At 59.7% G+C, this 23,676-nt stretch overlaps 2 protein-coding genes and 1 long non-coding RNA gene across 7 annotated transcripts in view; 1 reads left to right on the top strand and 2 right to left on the bottom strand.

The window, feature by feature from the left end:
* Positions 1 to 1,848: 1,848 nt before the first annotated feature.
* Positions 1,849 to 6,058, bottom strand: LOC125168926 (uncharacterized). Its single transcript, XR_007153346.1, has 2 exons — positions 3,549 to 6,058; positions 1,849 to 2,447 (listed from the first exon to the last, which is right to left on the bottom strand). It is a non-coding gene; the product is annotated as an uncharacterized LOC125168926 (long non-coding RNA).
* Positions 6,059 to 6,139: 81 nt separating this feature from the next.
* CLK3 (CDC like kinase 3) lies at positions 6,140 to 20,123 on the top strand. Of its 2 annotated transcripts, none has more exons than XM_047864428.1 (13): positions 6,140 to 6,288; positions 9,767 to 9,918; positions 10,536 to 10,752; positions 12,597 to 12,693; positions 12,971 to 13,037; positions 15,366 to 15,482; positions 16,179 to 16,345; positions 17,541 to 17,635; positions 17,726 to 17,855; positions 18,106 to 18,188; positions 18,603 to 18,682; positions 18,981 to 19,071; positions 19,711 to 20,123. In XM_047864428.1, the coding sequence occupies exons 2-13, from the start codon at positions 9,767 to 9,769 to the stop codon at positions 19,885 to 19,887; spliced, it is 1,473 nt and encodes a 490-aa protein (XP_047720384.1). In that variant the 5' UTR covers positions 6,140 to 6,288; the 3' UTR covers positions 19,888 to 20,123. The 2 variants fall into 2 exon arrangements, with proteins under 2 accessions (XP_047720384.1, XP_047720385.1); XM_047864429.1 differs by having other exon boundaries at positions 6,242 to 6,336.
* A 438-nt stretch (positions 20,124 to 20,561) lies between these two features.
* Positions 20,562 to 23,676, bottom strand: part of EDC3 (enhancer of mRNA decapping 3) — a 60,489-nt gene continuing 57,374 nt past the window's right edge. For 3 of the 4 annotated variants that reach the window (XM_047864426.1, XM_047864424.1, XM_047864427.1), the window contains exon 7: positions 20,562 to 23,036. In XM_047864426.1, coding sequence (XP_047720382.1) covers positions 22,702 to 23,036 — 335 coding nt within the window. In that variant the 3' untranslated portion in view covers positions 20,562 to 22,701. The remainder of the gene's footprint in view (positions 23,037 to 23,676) is intronic. The other variant, XR_007153345.1, reaches the window with a different exon arrangement.

Genomic DNA, 23,676 nt, shown 5'->3' with positions numbered 1-23,676 from the left:
TCTTCCAAGAGGCCTCCTCTGACCTCCCCAGCCCCCAAGGGACTTCTCCAAACCCCAAGCTTTCAATCTGGACCAGACGGGTTAAGGCAGGCTGCGTACCACCAAAGGGCGCTTTCTGGGGCCACAGTGGGAACGGTGCACGCTGGAGTTGCGTTGTGTGGAGGCCCTGCTCCAATCTGTCCCTCCTGGGCATTCCCTTTTCCATGGTGTCCCTAGGCCCCTCATCCAACTTTGGAATCCCCAAGGTCAGGGCCTAGAATCCCCTGGTTCTCTGCCCCCCTGGTATAGGTGGGCACAGGCTGGCTCAGCTGGTGCCCTGGATTCCCTGGGGGGCGGGGGGCGCGATCCTGCCAGCTGTCTTGGGCCACCTGACCCAAGGATCAACAGCTGCTCCTGCAGGAAGGCTATATCCTGAGCCTGGGCAGGGGTCTCGGCTGCCCCCATCAAGACGTCATCCAGGCCCTAAAGTGCCCGGGCCCTGTCCCCATCGCAGCTCAGCTCCTGGCCCTGCAGGCCTGACACCAGCATCTCCTGCAGGTACATTCGGTCCAGGATCCTGAGGTCTCCTCACAGCCTCCAGACCACACTGGAGCCTGAACAAGTTCTTCCCTACCTTCTAGGCTTTGTTTTCCCATCTGGACCCGGAGGGGAGGAGGCCGGGTGACGGCAGGGTCTTCCCAAATGTTGACGGGGAGGGAACTGAACTGAAATCTTCGCACTGCCCTCCTCTGCCAGCTGCTGCTCTAAGAATGAAGACCAAAGAATGAAGTAGAAGGCAGGGCCAGTGTTCAGCGCCCTGCCAGGCACCCACTTAGAGAAGGGCTCTGGCCCACGGGGCCCTTGGCTCCTCTGGTCCAAACACGGCTGGGCTTTTTCCATTTCCGTCTGCAGTAGCACGATCTTGCCCGTCCTCTGCCACCATGCCCTTCACCCATAACCGGGCACCCTGACCTGTCTTGTGTGTCCCGGTCTGGCCTCCACTCCTATCTCTGGGATCCCTGCAGCTGATGCCTCTCCTGCACCAGGTGGGCCAGGGAGCTTTCCACCTGTTGCCAGGAGGGCTGAAGGCAGCACAGAGCCCCTGCAGAGGGCCATCCCTGTCCCCAGGCATGGCAGTGTCTGTAGATTTTGATAAAGCAGGCAGACTCCACAAGGCCCACAGACTCCACCGCTGTGATAAGCCCCACCAAGGGCCCGGCTGCTAGCCCAGCACAGACCCGAGTCCTGGCTTGTACACCTGGGACTGTGCCCCACAGCTCTGAGGGGCTGCTGTTACCACTATAGGCTCCAGACACGTAACCCTCCACCTCCAGCTGGACCTGAGACAGCACTCCTCCACACTAGCTGCTGATGGCTTTGGAGCTCCAGCAAAAGGAGTAGGGATGCTGTCATGGAATGCTAGAGAGTGGGAGGCAGGAGCAGACAGGTGGGTCCCCAGGGTCACCCGCAGCATGGTAGGGAGCGGGAGCTCTAGAAGGGTCAGCTGTGGGCTGAGACCCCCGGTGACTAAAAGCTTAGGAGCCTAGGCCATCACAGTGTGGTGCTGCCCACATGGGGCAGGGGTTCTGGGGGCCTCCCCTAGAATCTTCAACTTGCATGAGCCTTCACCTTCCTCACTCCCTGGGGATTGCAGCTTTCGCCAGGGGCAACTGGGCCTTGGAAACTTTTCTATCCACTGAGCTGAAACCACCTGCCTCCCTCCCTCTGACTCTCTGGCCAGGGGGTGGGTGGGTGTCACAGGGACCCTGGCCCTTCCTTTGCCTCCAATCCAGTGCCCCCAGCCACACCAGATAATGCACTGCACACCTCCAGGGGCGCCATCACAGAAATGACACTATTCACAGAAGCTCTGTTGGGGACTCGATTCCTGTTTCGTTTGGATGCCCCAGACCTTGACAAGCCTTCCTGAGAACCTGACCCCAGATGTGGGCAACGAGCCCCGAGCATTCTAGAGCTCTCGGCCTGGGAAGAGGATTTTCTAGCTCAGGGGTGCTCCCTGGGCCTGCAGATAAGCAAGGAAGACCAGGGAGAGAAGGACGGGAACCTCACTCTGTGCCCCAGAGTGAGGAGCTCACACAGGGCCCTGCAGAGTCCCAGCTCGCATCCCTGCATCTGCGGCGACTGTACTCGCTCAATAGGGCCTCCAGCGCCGTCCACAGGTGGTCAGCCAACGCTGCCAGCTGCGCTCTGCCAGCCATACCCGCCGGTCCTTCTCTGACGGCCTCCAGTCCTGCTCCGGGGCTCTGTCTGAGCACCTGCCAGGAAAGAGGAGCCCAGCCTCGGCTTGGGCCTCAGGGGCTGCTGTGCCCACCTTCCCCACACTCACTTGCACCCTTCAGTGGGGCTTGGTGAGCAGGCACGGTCCAGTGGCCAGAAGTGACGGGAGTGCCAGGGAGAGCAGAAGGGGCCAGGCATCAGGTCCACGGGGCTCTGCCTCAGTGTGGGTCCTGAGAGCAAGACAGATGGGAAGCCCTGGAGTTGGGGCAGTCCTGCCTTCCCAGAGCATCAGCTTCTGAGACCCCTCTTCAGACATGGAAACTGAGGCCCCGGGGCTGAACATGCACCTAAACCTGTCAACCCCAACCACTTGGCCTCGACTTTTCCCTGATGATTCAGACTACAAATAAACACCAGCCTCAGCCCCCCTGAAGTTTTCCGTTCCAACAGCTTCTATGAGCTGTGATGCTGACCACGGCCTGGCCACTTGCTAAACAACCAAGCTCATCTGGCGCTCTCCATCTTGGGCAGGGGGAGCTGAAGCTCAGAAGGGCTCACCCGTTGCCCCAAGGTCATGAAGGGAGTCCACTGTGAACTGGGCCCACACTCCCCCACCCCTGCTGCTCCCCTTCCCAGTGTGGGAGTCTGGAAATGGTAGGGGACAGGGGAACATCTGGGGGACATGGTAGTTTAGCTCTAATGTGGGGGTCAGAGCCCTTAAGCCAAATTACTGCTTCAGTGCCCTCTTTGGCTTCTATAGCCTCAGCTGTAAGGTGGGGGCCCTGAGCCCTAGGCCCCACCAGTTTGGTTAAGGGGCCTCGTGGGGTTGATAGCGGCTGCACACTCCACTTGTCCTTATGCCCACCCACTTCACCTCCAGGGTTTGGGCTTCAGAATCCTAGCACTGTCTCTCTACCCACACCCCTGGGCACCAGGCACCCTGCCCCAGCTCTGTGCAGGCACAGGGAGAAGGTGCTCACTGAGGACAGCGTCACTGGGCTGAGCTCCCCCACCCCCTAAGTGACTTGCTCACTCCTCACATTCCCAGACCCGCCCCCTGTTCAGGATGGCACTACCACCCACCAGCCCTCTCCCCTCAGACACCTTGCCGCTCTCCTCTCCCGTCTCCAGACCCACATTCTTGCAGCCCCTCCGGAGCTGTCTCTCCACATTTCCTCTCCAAAATGGACCATGAGGACTGGCCACCGCCCCGCTCTCCCAGGCCCTGGGGAGCACCCACAACTCCCCTCCGGCTGGGTGTTCTGTCTTCCCACTAAAAACAGGCGCTCCCCACGGTAGCCCCCAGCGCCCCCTGAGAACCCGAACTCTACCTGGCTTGGTCGTGGAAGGGCTCGTGGTCTGCCGGAGTAGGGAGTGGCACAGACCAGATGTTGAACTTGCAGAGCCTGTGGCGCGGAAGGCACGGCCCTCAGTGCTGTGGGAGCACAGGGAAGGGGAGCCTGACTCCCCCTTGGAGCACCCAGGAAGGCTTTCCAGACAGGTGACCCTACAGCCGAGGCTCAAAGATGAATTAACAGCCCCAGAGAAGACAAAGATGGATGCGGTAGTCAGGGTGGGCAGGACAAGGAGCGGCTCAGAGGAGCTGGGGCCTGGAGGGGGCAGCACGCTGAGCTAGGAGCCCAGCAGGGCAAAAGGGACATCAAGAGGGGCAAGAGTTGCTGGGGGTGTCAGGTGCCTGGCAGCACGGCACAGGGCAGGGGCATTTCCCTGGGGCCTTTGAACCAGGCTGCAGTTCTCAGCCCACACGGAAAAAGACTTGGTGCGCACAAGGGTAGAGGCCTGGGGAGAGAGGCTGGTCCTTGAAGGTCAGAGGATGTGGAACAAGGTTGCTGGAAAGGCATGGAGCAAGGCTCCTGGAGACGACCCACTCGCTTGAGCTCCCCAGGTGAGTTCCCAAAATCTCAGCCTTGGAGGGATGAGGTTGAGAGGGTTGGGGGTGGGAGAGTTACCTTTACTTCACCTCAGGTCAGATCTTTTTCCAAGTGCCTGATACTCTGCCTCTTTTTCTTCTAGGTGTGATTTCTTTCAGGAACAAAAAGACAAGCCCTAATGAAAAAAATGAAGCTCTGATGGTAGAATCTGAGGCACGGACAGCTACTGAACTGCAGATTTTGGAGTAGGGGCTGGGAGATGGCTCCTGTTCCATTTCAGAAAATGAGATCGGCTTCCTTACTGGGAGGCAGGGCTCCTGGGTTCCTAATATGGAAAGGGATGGTGGGAAGATGGGCCGGCTTAACCCTTAAGAACCTGGCTCCCAGGGCAGGGCTGGAGACGGGAGTTCCCCTCTCAGCTCCTCCACCCTCAGCTGCCCACGCGGTCCTGGCTTCCAGAAGCCTTGGAAAACGCGGGCAACGCGACGCCGTGCGGGGAGGAGACACAGAGTCCATTCACCTCGTGTGAGTGGATGAAACCCCAGATGAAACCACGCTGGTGTGGCCGCGGCCTGTGGCCAAGCACGGGGGCCGGGCAAGAATGGCAACTCATTGCCTCCAGCCCTGAGGCAGGATTCTAAGGGAATGGGGACAGCAAGGCTCTCGGTCACCCACAGCACAATCGAAGCACCTCCTGAATTTCTGTATTGGGGGGCGGGTGCCTTTGGTTGGAAGGGGACCGGGAGCCGTTCTTGAGGCTGCGTTAGCGTAGCAAGCCTCCCGTTTTCCCCTAGCTTCGGTTGTTTACTTCGGATGGGGGGGGGCGAGAGCATCTAACATAGAATTGGGGGAATTAAGCAGCCCCTCGAGCCACGCCGTCAGTTTAAGGGAACGCCAGAGACAGAAGGCGAGGTGAAGCACCGCGCCTCTGGGAGGGGTGGCTCGGCAAGCACGGCGCCTCGCATCAGGGGCGTGCCCAGCCCTCATTGGGGAGTGGGCGCGGCCTGGAGGCGGGAAGGCGGGTGGCCCGCCCCCACAGAGCCGTCCCGGGAGGGGCGGGGCATCGTGCCTTTCGGGCCCTGGCGTGGGGTGGGGGTAATGAAGGGCCGCAGCCTCCCGCTTAGCCGGGCGACGCTAGCGAGGGCCCTGGGGTGCGAACTCTCACAAACCGTGAGGTCTCCACAAAGGACCACACCTCGGCTTTTCTCCCGTGGAAAAGTGGGGTCTCGTCGTCCCGCCTTCACCAGGGGCGGGGCAGCGGGTGGGAGGGGCTTCAGCGATCCTGTCCTCGCGACCCCGGCCAAAGGGGGCGTCGAGTGATTCGCAAAAAAAGGCCAGCGGGGCTTGGCCGCGGCGGGGCGCGGGCTTTCCTCTGGCGGGGGTCTATTAAGCGGAGACACACTGCGAGTCCGCTCACTGCGCCGCTCAGGGAGAACGAGACTCCCTTTCCCCCAGACCCCGTGCCTCCAGAAGCCCCGCCGACGTGGCTCTCGGGTATCTTCCGCGAATCTGCTCTGCATGCACATGGGAATGTGGGCGTGCCGCATGTCTTTAACCTCCCCCCCCCCCCCCCCCGCCACACACACAAAGAATAAGGTCTCATTTGCTTCTTCCACAAAACCGAGAGTCGAGACCGCCTTCCTGAACCTCGGGACACAGACTTCCGTCATCTCTGGCGCCCTCCGGGGTCCCGGGGCCAGGCGGGCGCTCAAGGCCCGTCCGATTTTCACTGAGGCGTCAGCGAAACAATGCCCGCTTCTCCACACGGAAAGGGTTGGCGTGCACGGGGGGGTGGGGGTCGGGCCCGAGGAGCAGGCACGATCCCCGGCCGGGTCGGGGCTCCCAAAGCCCGCAGCGCGGGACGGCACCCTTGCGGAGTCCTGGGGCCTACGTGCGTCGCGACACGGCGGGGGGCGGGCCGCAGTCGGGGACGTCCCCTCTGCCCTCCCGGAACCAGTCTCCACTGCTGTCGCCTGGACGGGGGCGGCGAAGACGGGTCCTCCAGAGCCTTCGAGTCGGGGGCTAGAGCGACCAGACCACCGAGCGAGGTCGAGCGAGGACTGGCGACGGCTGCGTCACGCGAGGGGCGGGGCCGCCGCGGGCGGAGGCCGGAGCCGGAAGCGGAAGAGGCGCTCGGAGCGGGGAGTGGGGCCTAGCCGCAGCCGGATCCTGGGAGACGGTGAGTGTGGGCCCGGGCCCGCGACGGCGGCGGCGGCAGCGGCGGGGGGTGAGTTGGTGAAGGGGACGTGCTGGGTACGTGTCCCCGAGTTGCCGGTTCGGTCTCGGCTTACTCTCTTTCTTTCTCTTCCTCGGCCCGCCTCTGGCCGCGGCCCCGACCTCTCACCCCTGACCCGTCGCTTCTCCCCCGGAGGGGCGGTCACCACAGACCCCAACCTCTGGATCCCTCGGTGTCGGAATCTGAGCTGCCTCTGAGGCCCCTGCAGGGATTCAGTTTCGGCCCTGCACCTCCCGGGGAAGGGGTCGGGGTCCTACCTGGGAGAGCCTGGAGGGGCCTTCAGACCCCTCCCATACCCTTGGCTCGAGGCTGGGTCTGTAGACTCCTCCTCCCCGCGCGGCCTGGAGTTTGATTCTGGCTCAGGCTGGCCATCCGCCTGCCCCCGGAGTCTCCCCTGGCCGCCACTGGCGGCGGTTATGGGGGAAGGGGCTCAGGTCTCTAAGACCCAGGGCACGCCTGGAAGGGACGCGAGCGAGAGCCGCGGGCCTCCAACGCGTTTTGTTGTGATGATGGAGCCGCTCCAGCCCGGGGGAGGGGCCAGCCCAAGTTGACAGTACAAATGCCCGGGCTGCTCCCTGGTCCGGGAGTCCCTGTGTGCTTTAGTTCCGGGTGCGGGTGCCCTGGTGTGGACCTGGGGTGGGAGTTGCCTGAGCCAGGCCCCCGTCGAGGCGGAGTTGGCGATCTTCCAGCTTCCCTCCTCCATGCCCTTGAAAAGGAGGAGCGTTTCACCCGGTGGTGGCGACTTGTAAGGTGGCAGGTTTGAGGTTGCAGTGGTGGGGCAGCGTCAGCCAAAAATAACCATGGGGCGCTGGAGTGGCTGGGAACCGGGAGGGCAGACGCTGACCTGGCTGGCTGCTCTTCTCGTCAACCCAGTTCTCTGGCCAGGAACAGCAAATGAGAAGCCGACTAGGCCTATGCTTAGAGAAAAGCTGGCATCCTTGGCCTGGTTTCCTTTACGTTATCTCTTTCTTCTTTGTGTAAGAGTAGAGCCTTCCTGAACATAATTGTGACCCTTAACCTCTTTAAATAATCCATAGGCTGGCGTTTCAGAGAATCAGAGGTAATTGATGAGAAATGGGACCTAGAGCCCTGACTAGGAAGATAATGAGGGATATCTGGTATTTCCAAAATTTCAGCTGCTCAGAATGTGTTAAGGGAGAAGTTATCTCTGCTGTGATTACTTTATGTGGTACTTAATAGCTCTCATACCTGTCATCTCCTTTGCCAAGTTGGCTGGGAGGTGTTATCTCCAATTTTCAGGTATGGTAACTGAGGCCTAGAGTGACTTATGTAAGGTCACAAGGCCAGTAAGTGGCAGCACTGGGATTTAGTTCAGGGTTTTCTACCCAGAGTTCGCTCTCTCCTTGAGGAAGGGTCTTAGGGAGGAAAACAAATCCTTTATGCCCTAAGGCATTTAACATAGACCCAGAGGTGTTACCTTGAACTTTTTTTTTTTTTTTTTTACGAAAAAGTTGACTTCAGTAAAGCATTTGACCTGAAGGCATGTGCTAGGCATGTTAACGAAGTGGCATGATTTAATCCTTGCAGAGCCCTGTAAGAAATTACTATCCCCTTGTTGCAAGAGGAAGTTGAAGGTCAGAGTAGTTTGTTAACTTGCCTGAAGGCACACAGCTAGAAGTGGCACAGTGTCAGGATTCAGCCTGACATCTGTCTGACTCTGAACCTGTGCTCGGTCTACTAACATGAACACGCACAGACCTAAGAATCCTCTAGGTCTCAGGAGGGAGTCTTTGGCCTGGTGCAGACCAAACCACGTCCCTCCTCCAGCTCTGGCGCCTTGTCCACCCAGAGAGGATGGGCAGACCTCTGCCTGGCCACTGGAGCATCTTCCGTGTCACTCAGTGAGGTGTGAGATGCTGCTTTCATTCCATAATTTGGGCACCTGACCCAGGGTGATTGCAGGAAAGCAGTGAAACATTAGTCACCTGATCAAAACAGAACAGCAGTTTAAGCTTGGGGGAGCTGCTGGTAATTTTACATAGTATTTACCTCTAAGAGTTGCTGCGCCCTGGGCTTCCAGGTGGATAGGAGAAGAAACCTGCTGGGGGGGAGATTGAGGGCAGTGACTTTCTCAGGATCCTGGAGAAGCTTCTGGGGCTTTAGTCAGGTATGCCTTGCTGCCCTGCTCATCCAAGGGGAGCGGTTGCATTCTGCTCTCCTGATAGACCCTTCTCAGGAGATCGGGCAGCCGCAGTGGGTTTGTCCAAATGTGCTTAGTCAGGCAAGCCCAGGACTGACCACCATTGGAGGTTGGCTAAGGCCAAATAAAGGGTTGGGAGGAAGGCTGGCCACGGTCTCTGGCCCAGCCTTCCAATGGAGCCAAAGTCAGAGTTTTGGGTGTGGGTGGAACAGGGAGCTGCTCTCACACATCCATCTTTCCCAGCTGGTGTCTGATCTAGCCTGGCAATTTCCTGTGGTGGATTTAAGTCCCTGTGGAACAGGGATAGTGAGGTGGGGCCCTTTTGGCCTGCCACTCCAAGCTCACAAGCTTGCCAGGCACTCAGCCCTCCGGCTACTCCTGAGTTGAGCACAGGAGAAGGTACTGGAACAGGGAATCTGGAAGGGGGCAGTAGTGGTACAGTTAGAGGGGAGGCACTGCTTAGCATGGCACCACAGGTGGCCTGAGGGGCCTTGGGCAAGAAACTTGGATGCCCTGAGGATGCTGGCATCATTTACTGGTGCTGAGACAGAGCGTAGAGCAGCAGCAGGGGCTGGACAGACCCCCATGTCTGTTTGGCCAGACCCTCAGATGGCCTAGGGAATGTTGGAGAGACCCTGTGCACCTCCTTCTCCAAGGGCTGGTCTTCTTGTCTCTGCCTATGGCTCCTCCCATTGGTGTGTGGTCTTTGCTCCCTTGAGTGGGGTCCAGTTCAGGGTTTCAGCCAGGCAACTTGGCTTTACACTTGAGGGCTTTCACCCTTTGCTCCTGTGGGTTGGCTTCCTGCCAGCAGCCCTTTGACTCTGGCCTCTGGCTTGCAGACCAGTCGCTTCATACAGCCCCACAGACAGGAGGGAATTGAACCCAGGAGGCTCTCCTTTCTCCTTGGCCTTGATCTCCTGTGATGGTGCTCACCATCACCCCCTACCCACCCCCCCCATCCACATTCTATCTCCGCACCTGTGCTGGCTCCCCTGGTGCCCCGAGTGCTCAGGACAACGGTGCTGTGCTGGGGAGGCAGCTGTTTGTTTGTTCACTGGTGGAGAAGGGTGTTGCCCATTGTCTGCTGTTTGACCAGTGTGACCTCAGAGTTCTTCTTCACTTCATAAACCCCTGGGAGGGGCTGCCCCCAAACAGAACAATGGGCCTCTTCTTCAGGAGCTCCTAGGCTTCCCGAGCAGCCCTGTGGCTAGAGGTGGCTGGCTGCGTGTTTAGCAGGGCTCTCTGTTCCTTGTGGCCTAGATGCATCACTGTAAGCGATACCGCTCCCCTGAGCCAGACCCGTACCTGAGCTACCGATGGAAGAGGAGGAGGTCTTACAGTCGGGAGCACGAAGGGAGGCTGCGGTATCCGTCTCGAAGGGAGCCTCCGCCCCGGAGATCTCGGTCCAGAAGGTGACAGGGGATTAGGTGGGAGGAAAGGGCTCCTTCCCTCACTGGGACCAGCGAGACGGCCTGGAGGCATGTGGCAGCCCTGGGTCCCATCAGCTGCCTGCCGCCTCTGCCCTGCGGCACCTTGCTTACTGCCCCTGACCTCATGCGTTTCTGGGCCTCCGTATTCGCTGCCGTCCTTGCTGCCCCTTTCTCTATCCTTGAGCCTTTTTTTCTCCAGCCACGTCCCCCCATTTTCAAAGCCAGCATCTTCCCTGCTGACCCCTGAGCCTTCCTCGATGGGGTTAGGAACACAGTCTTTGTCCTTTCCAGAGGTTGGTCCCTTTGCCCTGTCTTAGCAGCCACAGGGAGTTCTGGGGCGCTGGGACCCTCTGAAGCCCTCTCGCTGCTCACCTGCCCTGGTGCCCTGCCGCCTGCACTGGAGAGTTGCCACCAGCGGCCAAGGTTCTGGAGGCTGGACTTCACACATACACCCTCTCTCCCCTCCCCTCAGCTCCAACAGGCTGCCCTTGTGAGCTCTGTGTAGGGGTCTCCCCACATGCCTTTGGCCCAGAAGCAGAAACCTGGCCGATGGGAGGAAGGTCCCCATCTCACCAGTGTCTTCGTCCCCCTCCTGGCAGCCACGACCGCCTGCCCTACCAGAGGAGATACCGGGAGCGCCGCGACAGTGACACATACCGGTGTGAAGAGCGGAGCCCATCCTTTGGAGAGGACTGCTATGGATCTTCCCGTTCCCATCATCGTCGGCGGTCGCGGGAGAGGGAGCCGTACCGGACCCGCAAGCACGCCCACCACTGCCACAAACGCCGCACCAGGTCTTGTAGCAGCGCCTCCTCGGTGAGTGGTGGCCAGAGTGTGCCGGCTGGGGCTTAAAGGCCTCACCTCTTTCTAGCCTTCTCTCAGGCTGGCTGGTGTGGGTGAGTACTGCCAGCCCCGTGCACGCGCATTTGGTGTGTGTGCGCATGTGCGTGTGTGTGTGTGTGTGTGTGTTGTCTGGTCCAGGTGCAGGGCTGAGCAGCAGGCCCGGCTCCTCTGTCTTCTGGCCCGTTGGCAGTGGCAGTGATAGGGGCTCTGGTTCCGGCGCTGGCTGGCCCCCGGCCTGTCTATGTCTCCACACGGCTCCAGGCACAGGCCACATGGTGCGAGTGGCTAGGGACACGTAGAGAACCTGATAGGGTTGCCGGTCTGGAGCTGCGTGGCCTGGTCCTTCCCACCCAGAGATTGCCCGCACGTGCAGCCGCGTGTTCTGACTGGTGTGGACGGCACCCACCTCCGCGGTCTCGTCTCAACACCCCTCCCGAAAGGCCTGGAGGCTGGAGTGCCCGCGGGTAGGGGACGTCTGCCTGTCAGTCAGCTCAGACCGGGAGCTTCCCCTCCGACCTCCAGCCAGGCCCTCTTCAGACCAGCCTCTTCCTGTGAGAGGCGGTCAGGACGAGGGGGACGGGCTGCCTGTGTGATCGCGCACCGGAAGAAATGGCAGAAAGGCCCGCAGCCCCAGGTCTTGTCCGCTCGCGGGCCGCATGCCAAGAGCGGGGCCTGGCGGTGTTCTTAGCATGGAGGTTGTATAGCTCTCTGCGAGACTGGGAGCCCCTGCGGCACTCGGGCCCCTGTAAGGAAGGCCACTCGTGTGTGTCTCTCAGGTTACGTGCTGTCTTCTCTTCTCCTCCCCACCCCTCTTCCCTCCCGCCGGCCTGAGGAGTAGTGGCGGAGGACAGGCAGCCAGGCATCTTCTCTGCACAGCTTTCCTGGACTTCCTTGAGTGGCCACGGGTTGAGGGTTGACTGCAGGTGCCCTGCGTGGCCTGGTGGCCTCCCGCACACTGCCACACGCTGCTGCAGATGGCGGTGCGGGTCTGTGGCTCTGCTGCTTCTCTTTTTGGTGCCTTCTGTCATCACGAGGCTCAGGATGGCCTGGCCTGTGAGTATCACGGGTGTCAGGGCAGGAGCTGGCTTGGGGCCTGTGTGGGCCATCGTGGTAGGAGGCCGGCTGGCCCAGAGGATCCCGGGCTCCTTCCTCGCTCGAGGCCGGTGGCACAAGGGCTGCTGACAGAAGGCCGTTTCTGGTGGCGATGTGAAGTCTGGCCTCGGATGCTGTCTGGGGGCAGGTAGCAGCTTGGCTCTGAGTGGCAGCTGTCGGGCACGTGCAGGGCTGCGTGTGCAAACAGAGGCAGGCAAGGACGGGCTGGGCGTTCTGCAGCTGCCACCCACGCTGGACGATCGGACCCGGGCTGAGCCAGCCACCTTCTTGCGCCGTTCTCGCTGCGTCTTCGTCCCGGCCGGAGCCATCACGGGAGGGCCCGGGAGGGGGACACTCAGTGGAGAAGGGAGTCGGGCTGTGGCTCTCTGCGTGGCCCGGCCCCCCGGCAGCAGAGGCTGGTCGTCTTTCTGAGCGTTTGCGGCGCCCTTCTCTTAGATAATGTCCGAGTTTTCTTTACATACCTGTAGCTGTTTTTACTTTTCTGTTTTTGAAGTCAGTTTGTGTCTTGACGTGTCCCTTGCAATATCCCTATCGTTATATATGCTGTGTGCCTTATGAAATGCTGGGATCTGGAAAATCCAACCAACCAACCCACCGGCTCCTCACCGTCTCCACCTCTGCCTTTGACTGACACCTCAATCTGTCAATCGGAACCGCCTACCATGCGATTGGTCGGATGGCGTTTCGGGGGGCGGTGCATGCAGAGAAGCCAACAGAGCAGTAAGCGCAGCAGCCGGAGTGTGGAAGATGACAAGGAGGGCCACCTGGTGTGCCGGATCGGCGATTGGCTCCAAGAGCGATGTACAGCCACCTTTCGTAAAACTTTACCTCTCTACTTTCTACCCCCCTTGTTAGACGAGACCTCTCCTGCCCAGAGGGGCCTCTATTGCGCGTGGCGCCTTAGCGGGGCCACCAGTAATTGCCTGAATGACACAGACGCTAGCAACTTCTGTTTTTAAGAGTGTAGCAGTGAGAGAGAAACCTTTTTTGTTTTTGAGAATTTGAATGCTGTGAACTTGCAGGAGCTGCCGACCCTCTGCCCTCCAGACCCTCACGCCCTGCTTCTTTTCTCTCCTAGATGAGATCGTGGGGAACCTGGGTGAAGGCACCTTTGGCAAGGTGGTGGAGTGCTTGGACCATGCCAGGTGAGCCTTCCTCCTGGGAAGAGCTAGCCTGGGGCTCCTGAGGGTGGCGGCAATCGGTTTATCCTTTTGCTTTTTGAAGGGTAGCACCATAGCAGGGTGCTGACCTGCACGTGTTGGGGTTCTTCTGATCCCCGAAGGTCGGGAGACGTTCCTGGGGTTCCGCAGGCACGTGCATCCCTGCCCAGGTAGTGCCGGCCAGTGAGCGGGGCTGCCCGCGTTGCCCCACGTCCCCAGGCCCGTGGTGGTGGGTGTTGGAGCAGGGCCAAGGTCCTGGCCCTTACGTGGTCTGGGGCCGCGTCTTGCGATCTCTTTTAGGGTTTGGGCCTGGCGGGGGGGTTGACATACTGCTGTGCCCACACCAAGCATGGGCCCCCACCCTCGGAGGCCTGCCTGAGAGGCCACGCACGTCCCAGTCGAGAGAGACCTGGGCTCTCTTACGTCACAGGCCGTTGCCTCCCCGGAGGTGGCCAGGGTTGATTGTGGGTCCCTCTGAGTGTGCTCAGGTAGAGTTGGGGGTATACCTGTGTGTGTTCGGGTGCTTCGGGGGAACCTTGCCGCCTTCTAGGCTGAACAGGGAAACGCTCTCGTCCCTTTGCCGTTCCTCAAGGCCAGAACTCTTACCTTAGGCTGGGAGGCCACCTCCCTGGAGCCCGTGACCTCCCTTAATGGCACTCTCTTTGGTTTGGTGCGCTGGCTACAGAGTGCTCGTGTCCATGCTGTCTCACTTGAGCCACGTGCCACCTGTCCCGACCCTTCCACGGTGTTAGAGGTGAAGAACGCACTCGGGGTTTACCTGTACCCCCAGTTGTTGAGGGCTGGCACCAGGAACCACCACACGGGGAGCTCGGAAAGGACAGTTAGAGCCAGCAATCCAGTTAGCCCTGTCGTCCCCAATAAGGTGGTGATGGTGACTGCGAGGAAACCTCCCTGGGCTCCCAGTTCCTGTTTAAACACCCCTTGGACCCAGCAGGGCCCAAAAGGTCAGGGCTGGGACCAGTGGGCCTAGGGATGGGTAGACCACACTGGCCAGAGAGACATGTGGCAGATCTGAGAGCTGTGGCACATGGGCGCAGCTGAGCTCTCTGGGCTGTGGCATTCTGAGCAGCCGGAGGGAAACTGAGCCAAGTCCCTAACGGGCAGGCACAAGGCTCAGGGGACTTTCAGGGGCTCCAAAGGGAGTTGGCCAGTGGGGGTGTTATGAGGAGGTGACCTCCAGCTCAGCAAAGGGAAGGGCCTTATCCCCAGAGCCCTCCAGCTCTAATGCTGGCTGCCTGTGGAAATGATGAGCTCCCTGTGTTGAAGAGGAGAATGCCATTGAGGGGTCCTGTTCTAGGAGCCTGGAGCAGGGTAGCCTTTCCTCTGAGGTCCTTCTCTGCCCTGGAAATCCAGGAAAACGGGATAGGGAGAGAAAAACCGGGTGTTCTCCAGAACATGCCTCTGCCCTGGGGCCAGGGAGACTTTCCTTAGGCACCATGGCCAGCCTCCCAGACACCTCACGGGGTCACGTCCTTGTGGACCAGGGCTGTGTCACTCACGTCCCCCACCAGGCCTCTGAAGCCTGGCTGTCCCTCCCTGATAGCCATTGGGCCCGGCCACCAAATCTCAGCAGGTCTCCTGCTCTGCTGGCATCCTGCAGGCGGCCTGCGGGGCAGGGCTGGGGGCTGGGAAATGCAGGGCAGGAATTGTTAAAATCCTCACTGGACACCAAAGAGGACTCCTGGCGCTCGGTGGTCTCTGAGAAATGTTGTGGCTGGTTGGTAGGCAGGCTGGTGGGGCTGCAGGGAGTGTGGTAAAGGGAGTGATCCTGGGGCTCCCAATGAGGTGCTCCCCGGGGCGCCCTTCTACCGGCACCCTTAACCTTCTTGCCAAGGCTTCGTTCCCCCCTAGAACCCCCACCCCAGGGGGAGCTATTTGAAGATGTGCTTATTAGGAAGGTCAGGAGGTGCTGCAAGAAAGTTCTGGGTGGGATGGCCTGGCCAGGGTCAGGGCTGACGGGCCTACAGGTTGGGTTACTGAGTGAGCTGGTGCTGGTCCGTGGGCTAGGCCTCTGCTCCTCTGCCCACTGCCCTCTGGTTGCTGGCAGCTGGCTGACATCAGATAAGCCTAGGCTGGCACGGATGCCAAGAGCGCTAACTCACAGATGCCAGGGGAGAGTAGAGGTCTGGTGTCACCTGGGTGGCAGGGGTGTCCGGTGTCTGCTGTCTTCAGAGCAGGCCCTGTTCCTGGAGTCCTGGATGGTATTTGCCAGGAGGTGCCAGGTGGGGGTGGGGGTGGGGGGAAGGGCCGAGCGCTTCTCACAAGAACTTGCACTTCCTTCCCTGGTCCCAGAGGGAAGTCTCAGGTTGCCCTGAAGATCATCCGCAACGTGGGCAAGTACCGGGAGGCCGCCCGACTAGAAATCAATGTTCTCAAAAAAATCAAGGAGAAGGACAAAGAGAACAAATTGTGAGTGTCGGCCGGGAGCGGGAGGGAAGCCTTCAGTGGGGATGGCGTCCCCTCCAGCCCCGGCTGCCTAGACCCGGGGGCAGAGCCATGTCCTCTCACTGGCCCCGGGCCTGCTCCCAGCTCCCAGCTCCCAGTTCCCAGAGCCAGGGGAGCTGGGCCAGTGAGTCTCGCCAAAGGAGCCTTTGGATTTCAGTCCAGCCTCCACCCCAAACATTTCTGTGTTCCCAGGCAGTCCCCCAAGCCCACTTCTGTGAATAGGGGCCTTGGGGGTCACGGCAGGTATAGACAAGACACACGCCTGAAGCTGTTGGGGCTCTGGCATGGTCAGAGAACTCCGAAGGAGAGCCACCTCCGCACACACAGGCTAAGCAGCTCCTCTCCCACGAGCACTGCGCTGAGCCCTGCAGACTCGAGAAGCTCGGTTAAGGGAGCTGGAAAAAGTGTGTGATGCCATCACTCTCTGAGGTGTAGGGATTATGCCCAGGTCATAATAGATGGGGCAGAACACCTAGGACCGGAATTCCCCCTACAGCAACAGAACTTTAGTCCTTGCCCTGAGCTGGTCTGGGGGACTTCTGTTGGGGAGACGTGCCCCAGTGGCCCGGAGTGGGGACTGGCTTCACCTGAGGGAGGGGCGGGGAGCCAGCCCCCGCCCTCCAGCAGAGCCTGAGCCCCCCACCCATCATCCTTCTCTAGCCTGTGTGTCTTGATGTCTGACTGGTTCAACTTCCACGGTCACATGTGCATCGCCTTTGAGCTCCTGGGCAAGAACACCTTTGAGTTCCTGAAGGAGAATAACTTCCAGCCTTACCCCCTACCACACGTCCGGCACATGGCCTACCAGCTCTGCCACGCCCTTAGATGTAAGTGACCACACTTCACGGGGCATGTGGGGTGGCAAACTCGCCCGGCGGTCTTACGCTCCCCCGTTCACACCAGCACGCCATTCTACGGGGCCTGAGAGACACCAGGGCCCCTTTAGTCGAAAAGCCTTCAGGTGGGAATCTCTGGGAGGATGGAGAAGCTTCAGTCCCCTCCAGGGGCCTCCTGAGCCCACCTGTGCCACAGGCACTCAGGAAGGAAGGAGAGCGGCTGTAATCAGTCCGGCTACTAGTACCTTCTCACCTTCCTGCAGAGGATGAAAGGTCAAAGCCTGCCCTGGCAGATCCCACCCCCAGGCACTGCCCACACGGACACCCTCTGTCTGGCCATCACATCCCATCTGCCCGCCAGCCTTTAAGAGCCTCTTTGGTGGCACACGTGCTCAGCACTGCAGGATTTGTGGGCAGCGCAGGACAGAGGCTCCTCAGAGAGGAGGTAGACAGGCCTAGGGCTAGGCTGTATGCGGTCCGCACAGATGGTGGGGACAGGGACGGATACTCCAAGCAAAGTGAGCGGCGCAGTGAGTGCCCAGAGCCCGGCACATGCTGAAACTCACTCTGAAGAAGAGAGGGGCCCGTGCTGGGGAGAAGTGGGTCACAGCGTGCTGAAGGGGGTCTGGAACCAGAAAGTGAGAGGTGGCGGGTGCCACCGTTGGTGGGGCAGGGGCCGGAGAAAATGGTAGGTATGTCCGCTCAGGCCTAGGTTGTGCTTCACGGGTGGCCCCGTGGTTAGTTGAACGTTGTTTCCGCCATCTTGACATTCTTAATGACTTTTGAATCAAGGGACCTGCGTTTTCATTTTGCCCCGGGCCCTGCAGATCACGTAGCTGCGCTGGGGAGAGGGACCCATGCCAGGGCTGGTGCTGCAGCTTTGGTGAGAGAGGCTCAGGAGGCCAGGCCCCCACAGAGGAGGTGAAGGGAGGTTTTCTAAGTGGGAAGTCTCCCCTGCCCCTCTCATAGAGTGTCAGGACCTTCCAAGGCCCCAAGCACAGAGGACTGTGGAGAGGGAAGCCGGTGTGGACACAGTCTGGTATCCCTTGGCCTGCTGCTGAGGTTAGGGGTGGGCAAGGCTCTGGCGGGCCGGTTGTGGAGGAGGGAGCCGGCCCGGAGCTGGCAGGAGGACCAGAGAGGTGGCCAGGGTTCTCAAGTTTCTGCTTTTTTCCTCCCGCTCTCTCAGTTCTACATGAAAACCAACTGACCCACACAGACTTGAAGCCAGAGAACATCTTGTTTGTGAATTCTGAGTTTGAAACCCTCTACAATGAGCACAAGGTATCGGTCAGGGCGAGGCCGAGGCTGTGCTCTGGGGTGGGTCGCCCATGGCACGGACTCTTGACCTGGCTCGCCCCCCTTGCCTGTCAGAGCTGTGAGGAGAAGTCAGTGAAGAACACCAGCATCCGAGTAGCTGACTTCGGCAGTGCCACCTTTGACCATGAGCATCACACGACCATCGTGGCCACCCGTCACTATCGCCCACCTGAGGTGATCCTTGGTGAGTGACTGTACAGCCCCCGGCCCTGATCCAGTGGACAGCCATTGGGGGAGGGTACGGATAGAGACAGTGCCCGCCACCAGGGACCGATGCTAGAGTCACTGCGGTTGCCGACTTGGCCTTCCCGAGAAAGGGTTTCCTGTTGAGGTTTGGGCAAGAGTCCTGCCAGCCGGAGTGGCCGCTGCCCTTTGACCTCTCGGCTGGGAGCACAGGGCTGAATCTCATGGTTTCTCCCCATCTTGGCTTTCAGAGCTGGGCTGGGCCCAGCCCTGTGACGTCTGGAGCATTGGCTGCATCCTCTTTGAGTACTACCGGGGCTTCACCCTCTTCCAGGTGAGGCCCATCCCGCGTCACTGCACTGCCCCGCGCAGTGCTCCCCTGGCAAGTGGCGGGGCCGGTGCGGGGAGCCCTTCAATTCAACCACCCACCAGTCGGGGAGTCTGGTGCTCAGCCTCGGGTTGGAGGGCCAGGGCAGGAGGAGCAAAGGGCAGAGATGGGCCCAGGCAGGGCACGTTTCGGGAAGAGGTGTGTGGTGATGGATGAGTCCACCGAAAGGCTGAGGGGTGTGAGCCTGACCCTGAGGGAACAGGCTGGCAGGCTGCCACCGGGTCACAGACCGGGGCTGCTGTTCCACTGGTGGATTTGCCTCTCCTGGGGCAGGGAGGGCACCTGCCCATCTTTTCTGTCCCTTATTTTCTCTGAGGCTGGTACTGACCCCTGCTTGCTCTATCCACGACCTTCCAATAGACCCACGAGAACCGAGAACATTTAGTGATGATGGAGAAGATCCTGGGGCCCATCCCATCGCACATGATCCACCGTACCAGGTAAGGAGCCGGGTAGCGCCCTTGGTGCTGGCCTCTGGGGCCTTTCCGGTCTTGGCAGTGGGTCACGAGCCTGTCTTTCCGGGACAGCCTGGCTCCTCCGGGCTCACAGCGGCCTTCCCTGCCGTACACACCGAGAGACTCGGCGGACCGCTTGCCCTGCTGGGTCAGGCCGGCTAGGAACCCCGACCCCCACCTGGCTTTGCTGCTGTTCCCAGAGTGCCGCGGTCTACCCCAACCCCCACCGGAGACTTGTGGCCCCTTCCCCACCCCTACCATTTGACCTTTACCTCACTTTCAGGAAGCAGAAATATTTCTACAAGGGGGGCCTGGTTTGGGATGAGAACAGCTCTGATGGCCGGTATGTGAAGGAGAACTGCAAACCTCTGAAGGTCAGTTTCTGGCTTCCCCCAGCTCCCCTCAGGCCAGGGAGACCCCAGGCACCAGGCAGACACACAGCAGAGACAGGCCAGGCTGCTAAAGGCGGCCTCCTCGCCCGGGCTCTGCCTGGGGCCACACCCGAGGCTGCTGGGCGCCGGCACGGGGCTTCATGCAAACTGCCCCAGAGGGGCCCTGAGCCCTACCCCTTCCCCGGAGGGTGGCTATGGACGTAATTGGGGAACAGCAGAAGAGCCAGATGTCAGAAACCTTGTTGGCTCCTGTCCCTCTCTCCTCTCAGTTTTGGGAAGAACTAGGCAGGACAGAGGGGAGGGGGAGGGGACACGTAGACACGGCCCGGAAGCCTCTGGCAACTGCATTTGGTGCTCGGACAAGCGAATTCTGCAGAGGTGATTTCTACCCACCTGTCAGGACTTTGCATGTGGGGGCAGAGGCACCAAGCCAGCAAGACGCCCAGTAGCCTGACAAGTTCAGAGCAAAACGCTCTACACGGGCATGAGAGGAAAGGAGCTGCTCACTGTCCAGGAGGGGAGACGTAGTCCTCCGGGGAGGCGTCACTGCCTCCTTGACCCCCGCAGCGAGGCTTCCCACAACCCTGCCGTCACACTGAGGCACCTTGTGTCCCTGAGCAGAGTTACATGCTCCAGGACTCCTTGGAGCACGTGCAGCTGTTTGACCTGATGAGGAGGATGTTAGAATTCGACCCTGCCCAGCGCATCACACTGGCAGAGGCCCTGCTGCACCCCTTCTTTGCCGGCCTGACCCCCGAGGAGCGGTCCTTCCACACCAGCCGCAACCCAAGCAGATGACAGATGCAGGCCACCACGTGCGATGGAGAGCGGGACTGGGCTGCCCGGCCCCTCTTCTCCAACCTCCACCACCACCGGGCCCCAGGGCCAGAGCCACCAAACGAACAGTGCAATGTGAAGGAAGGCAGGAGCCCGCAGGGGAGGGGACTTGATACCCGGCTGCCAGAAAGCACAGATTTGACCCAAGCTATTTATATGTTGTAAAGTTATAATAAAGTGTTTCTTACTGTTTGTAACCCCTGGTACCGGTGTGTCCGTCTCCAGGCTCCTTGCCTTCTCCTCCCCCTACCTGATTAATAAAGTCTTTCTTAGCAGTTCAGCTTGTGGAGAGCTAAGTGTGAACTGGGCACGGAAGGGCTAGCCAGTGGAAAGACAGAAGCCAGGGGTCCCTCTGGGCCCAGGAGAAGAGCCTCAGAAGCGGGGGGAACCTGCTGGAGGGCACCTGCTCCCCTCAGCCCGTGCAACCTAGGGGAAGTGGCCTGCTGCACCTGGGCAGGGGCACCTAGTGTTAGTATTCTTCCAGCCCTGTCACCAGCTGGCACTTGAGGCCCCACGTGCCTGACAGCTGGTTTCCCGGAGGCTGTCAGACATGAAACGATCAAGCTGGGCTCCTACGGCCCGAGTGGCGGTACCTCACTGCAGCCTACACAGCAATTTACCACAGAGCGCAGGACTCCGTCATTCAGCTTTATTTTAAGTGCTGGTTTTTAGTTCCCCAAGAACCGCAGGAGTGATAGTCGACCACCTGACTGGGGCCCCTTGGGACTGGGCACTGGGGGGCAGGAGGCCTCCGAAAAGAGCCGAAGGTAGAGGAATCATGCTTATCTTTAATACCACTGGAGAAGGCCCGGGCTGAAGGCAGGAAGAGGCTCCAGAGCCACCTGCAGGGAGAAGACGGAGAGGCTTGGGCATAAGCTCCCAGTGGTCCCTTAACACGGTCCTCACCCCAGGGCCACTGCAACTTACCGGAGCAAGCAGAGTCCGTCGGGCTGGGGTTCCTCGAGCTCTTCCTTCCACTGTACCCAAGGGGGGGCCTAACTGCATTAACAGGCAGGCACCCAAAATCTGCTTAATGGTTGCTTACAACATACAATGCCTGTAATCCAGCACTGCTCCTCAGATTATGGCCCTGCCTCTAAAGAGAGGGCCCCATCTTGGGAGCTTCTTGGCCCTGAGAGTGAGCAGAAGCTCAGGGAGGATACACACGACAAGGCTCATAGTCTGGCTTCCTCCCGCTACTGGAGACAATTTGTTTGAGGGAGGATGGGAGGAAAGGAGGGACCAGCCCTCTGCCCTGCCTCATCTGCTCCTGGCTATGCTCCTATAAGAAAAGTGATAAGAAGCCTGAAACCCAAGGTACCAGGGCCTACCCTGTGTCCACGATCCTTGGCGAGCCCTCCCACTCGCCGCCTTAACCAGAGTGGGTGGGCAGAGAACAGAAGGAAGCCTGAATTCCTGAAAGAGGCTTTTAAAAGCATGAGCTTTTTGCAAGGGCCCTTGCCAGGGACTCCAGGGCACAGCTCCTGTTCTGAAACCAGCCTCCAAGGCCTAAGCCTGTGAAGGTCCAAGGGCTTTACTGCCTTAGGACCTGAGCAGCAGTATGTTCCTATGGCTGAGCCCCACCAGCTAGCTCATCTAGAACTAGACTCATTTTGGCATCTTTGAGATAGGGGGCTGGCCCCAAGCCTACTCATCTAGAGTGGACAACCATAAAGGGTTCAAAGCCCAGACACTGTAAGAACTGGGGTGGAGCCCAGACAGGGGAGGGGCATGCGCCCTGCTCTGGGATGACAGCTGCAGAGGACCCTTTCAGGGGAAAGATGGGGGGGAGGGGCAGAAGGAAGTTGGGGTACATATGCAGGCAAGGAAGTTGGGGTGGGATAGTGGTAGCCGAATACAGAAGCACCAGGGAGCCTCTTCTGGCTCAGCACCAGGCTCCCCCAGGGACCTCCCCAATACTGAACATTAAAGCTGCACCCTGAGGGCTCTGGCCCCAGACTAGGCAAAGGCTCTGCCCCCAGCTAAAGAGAGTATGGGGCTGGGGGGCACGGCTGGCAAGATGGGCACTGTGGTTCTACAGTAACATAACCTTATACTACCTATGCTGAAAACAGAAAAACAGTATAAAATCCCAATACAGTAAAACCATCCTGATGTCACCCCCTTCCCTGCCTCTCAGAGCGATGGGAGTGGAAAGGAAGGACCCCTGAAAGAAATCCCAGCATAAAACTTGCATCAGCTCAGGAGAAAGGGTCAAAAGCCCCCAAATCAACTTGTCGTGGGGCTCTGGGAAGGAAGCCTCCTCAAAGCCCTCAAAATGAATGCAGAGTGCAAGTCTGCCCTCTAGCGGGCAACTGCAGCACAGCCAGTTCGACATAATCAGAAGGTGGGGCTGCCCGGCTAGGGAAGCAGGGGAGATGAAGCCGCAAGCTCCGGCAAGGAGGGGCCCCCAAACAGGACCCACCCCATCCCACAAGGTGCTTGCCCAGGCCCCAGTGACTGTAAACCTGAAACACGGGTCTGTGAGCTGCCTAAGTCTGTAAACAAAGCCCCACCCAGCCGCGAAGGGGGCCAAGTGTAGAGATGCCTAGAGCCACTCAGCCTGCCACCCACCCCGCACACCCAGTGGGAAAGCCTTCCCCGGCTAAGGGCAGGTGACAGGTCATTTTTAAATATGATCTGTTCTCTCACAGAAGTAACAAATCCAAAAGCGAAAAAATTTAACAAGGTCCATGAAGCTTCACATCCTTAAGGCGTTCGTTGTCAAGTTCAGTGTGTCCGGAGCAGCAGGGGACTGCAGCGCCCAGAGCTCCTCTAGGCAGAGTGCAGTGGAATGACAAACTTGCAGCCAAAGGGTGAGTGGTAGCTGATGCCCACCTCCTGGAACACCTGCTGGGGGAGGCCGATGTCGCACAAGTAAACGCGGCCCGCACGCTCCCCCAGTGGTAGAGGCAGGCCCAGAGCCAGTGACCACTTGGCATCGATGCCCTGTTCACCTTCATGCACAGGAGGGTCTATGCTGAGCACCGGTGCCCGGTTCCGATTGGCCCAGGCGACAGCTGCCTTGTACCAGGGCTGGTCCCGCAGGAAGGCATTCTCGGGGCAGTCCAGGCAGTTGATCACTAGGTCCACGGGGCTAGTGGGCAGATCTGCAGGTGGAAAGAGCACCATCTGGGAATCGCTTTAAGTAGAGAGCAGCCCAGGTAGGGACTAGAGCCCACGAGGCCCCAAGGGTACCTTGCTCTGACACCACTCCGAGCCTCGCCACAGGCTGGCTTTCTCAAGACTGGGTCGGGCTCCGGAAATTCCAAGGCCTAGTTGGGCTGGGCACCAGAGACCAAGGGCACGTCAGCCCGACGGACCACTGACCTCTCACAGACCCCCAGGCCGAAGCACTGTCCTGATGGCTGTGCAGGCCACCTCTGGGCACAGGAATGCACATCCGACTAAGCTCTGAGAAGGGGGAGCCCTGCCCAGAGCCCAGCAGAAGTGGGCTGACTGGCCCCAGAACTGCAAGCAGGCCAGAAGAGAACACACGCTTACTTATTCTGCCTTGGGCTAGCCTACTCACACCTCAGGAACCAGCTGGGCCTTGCTCATCCCGCCCTCCCATCTCATGGAAATGGGCCGTCCTTCCAGCCCAATCTTAAGAATGGAGAGGGAAACCTATCACTTCTCCAGGCATTTAAAAAAGCTTCCCTGCTCAAACCAAGCCTCTGGGACAGCATAAAAACAGAGGTGTCAACAAGTATGTTAAGTCTTGACCAACCTAAGAGGATAAACTGAGAA

Source organism: Prionailurus viverrinus, chromosome B3, assembly GCF_022837055.1.
Source record: "Prionailurus viverrinus isolate Anna chromosome B3, UM_Priviv_1.0, whole genome shotgun sequence".
Taxonomy (NCBI): Eukaryota; Metazoa; Chordata; class Mammalia; order Carnivora; family Felidae; genus Prionailurus; species Prionailurus viverrinus.
The sequence above is the reverse complement of the archived record's forward strand: the minus strand, read 5'-3'. Positions and strand labels throughout refer to the sequence as shown.

What these genes read in the sequence shown, in the direction of transcription:
- CLK3 (XM_047864428.1), top strand. Translation starts at nt 9,767, where the DNA reads ATGCATCACTGTAAGCGATACCGCTCCCCTGAGCCAGACCCGTACCTG. An exon ending in CTTGTAGCAGCGCCTCCTCG is followed by an intron (nt 10,753 to 12,596) that starts GTGAGTGGTGGC and finishes CGGTGCATGCAG; the next exon opens with AGAAGCCAACAGAGCAGTAA. An exon ending in AAGGACAAAGAGAACAAATT is followed by an intron (nt 15,483 to 16,178) that starts GTGAGTGTCGGC and finishes ATCCTTCTCTAG; the next exon opens with CCTGTGTGTCTTGATGTCTG.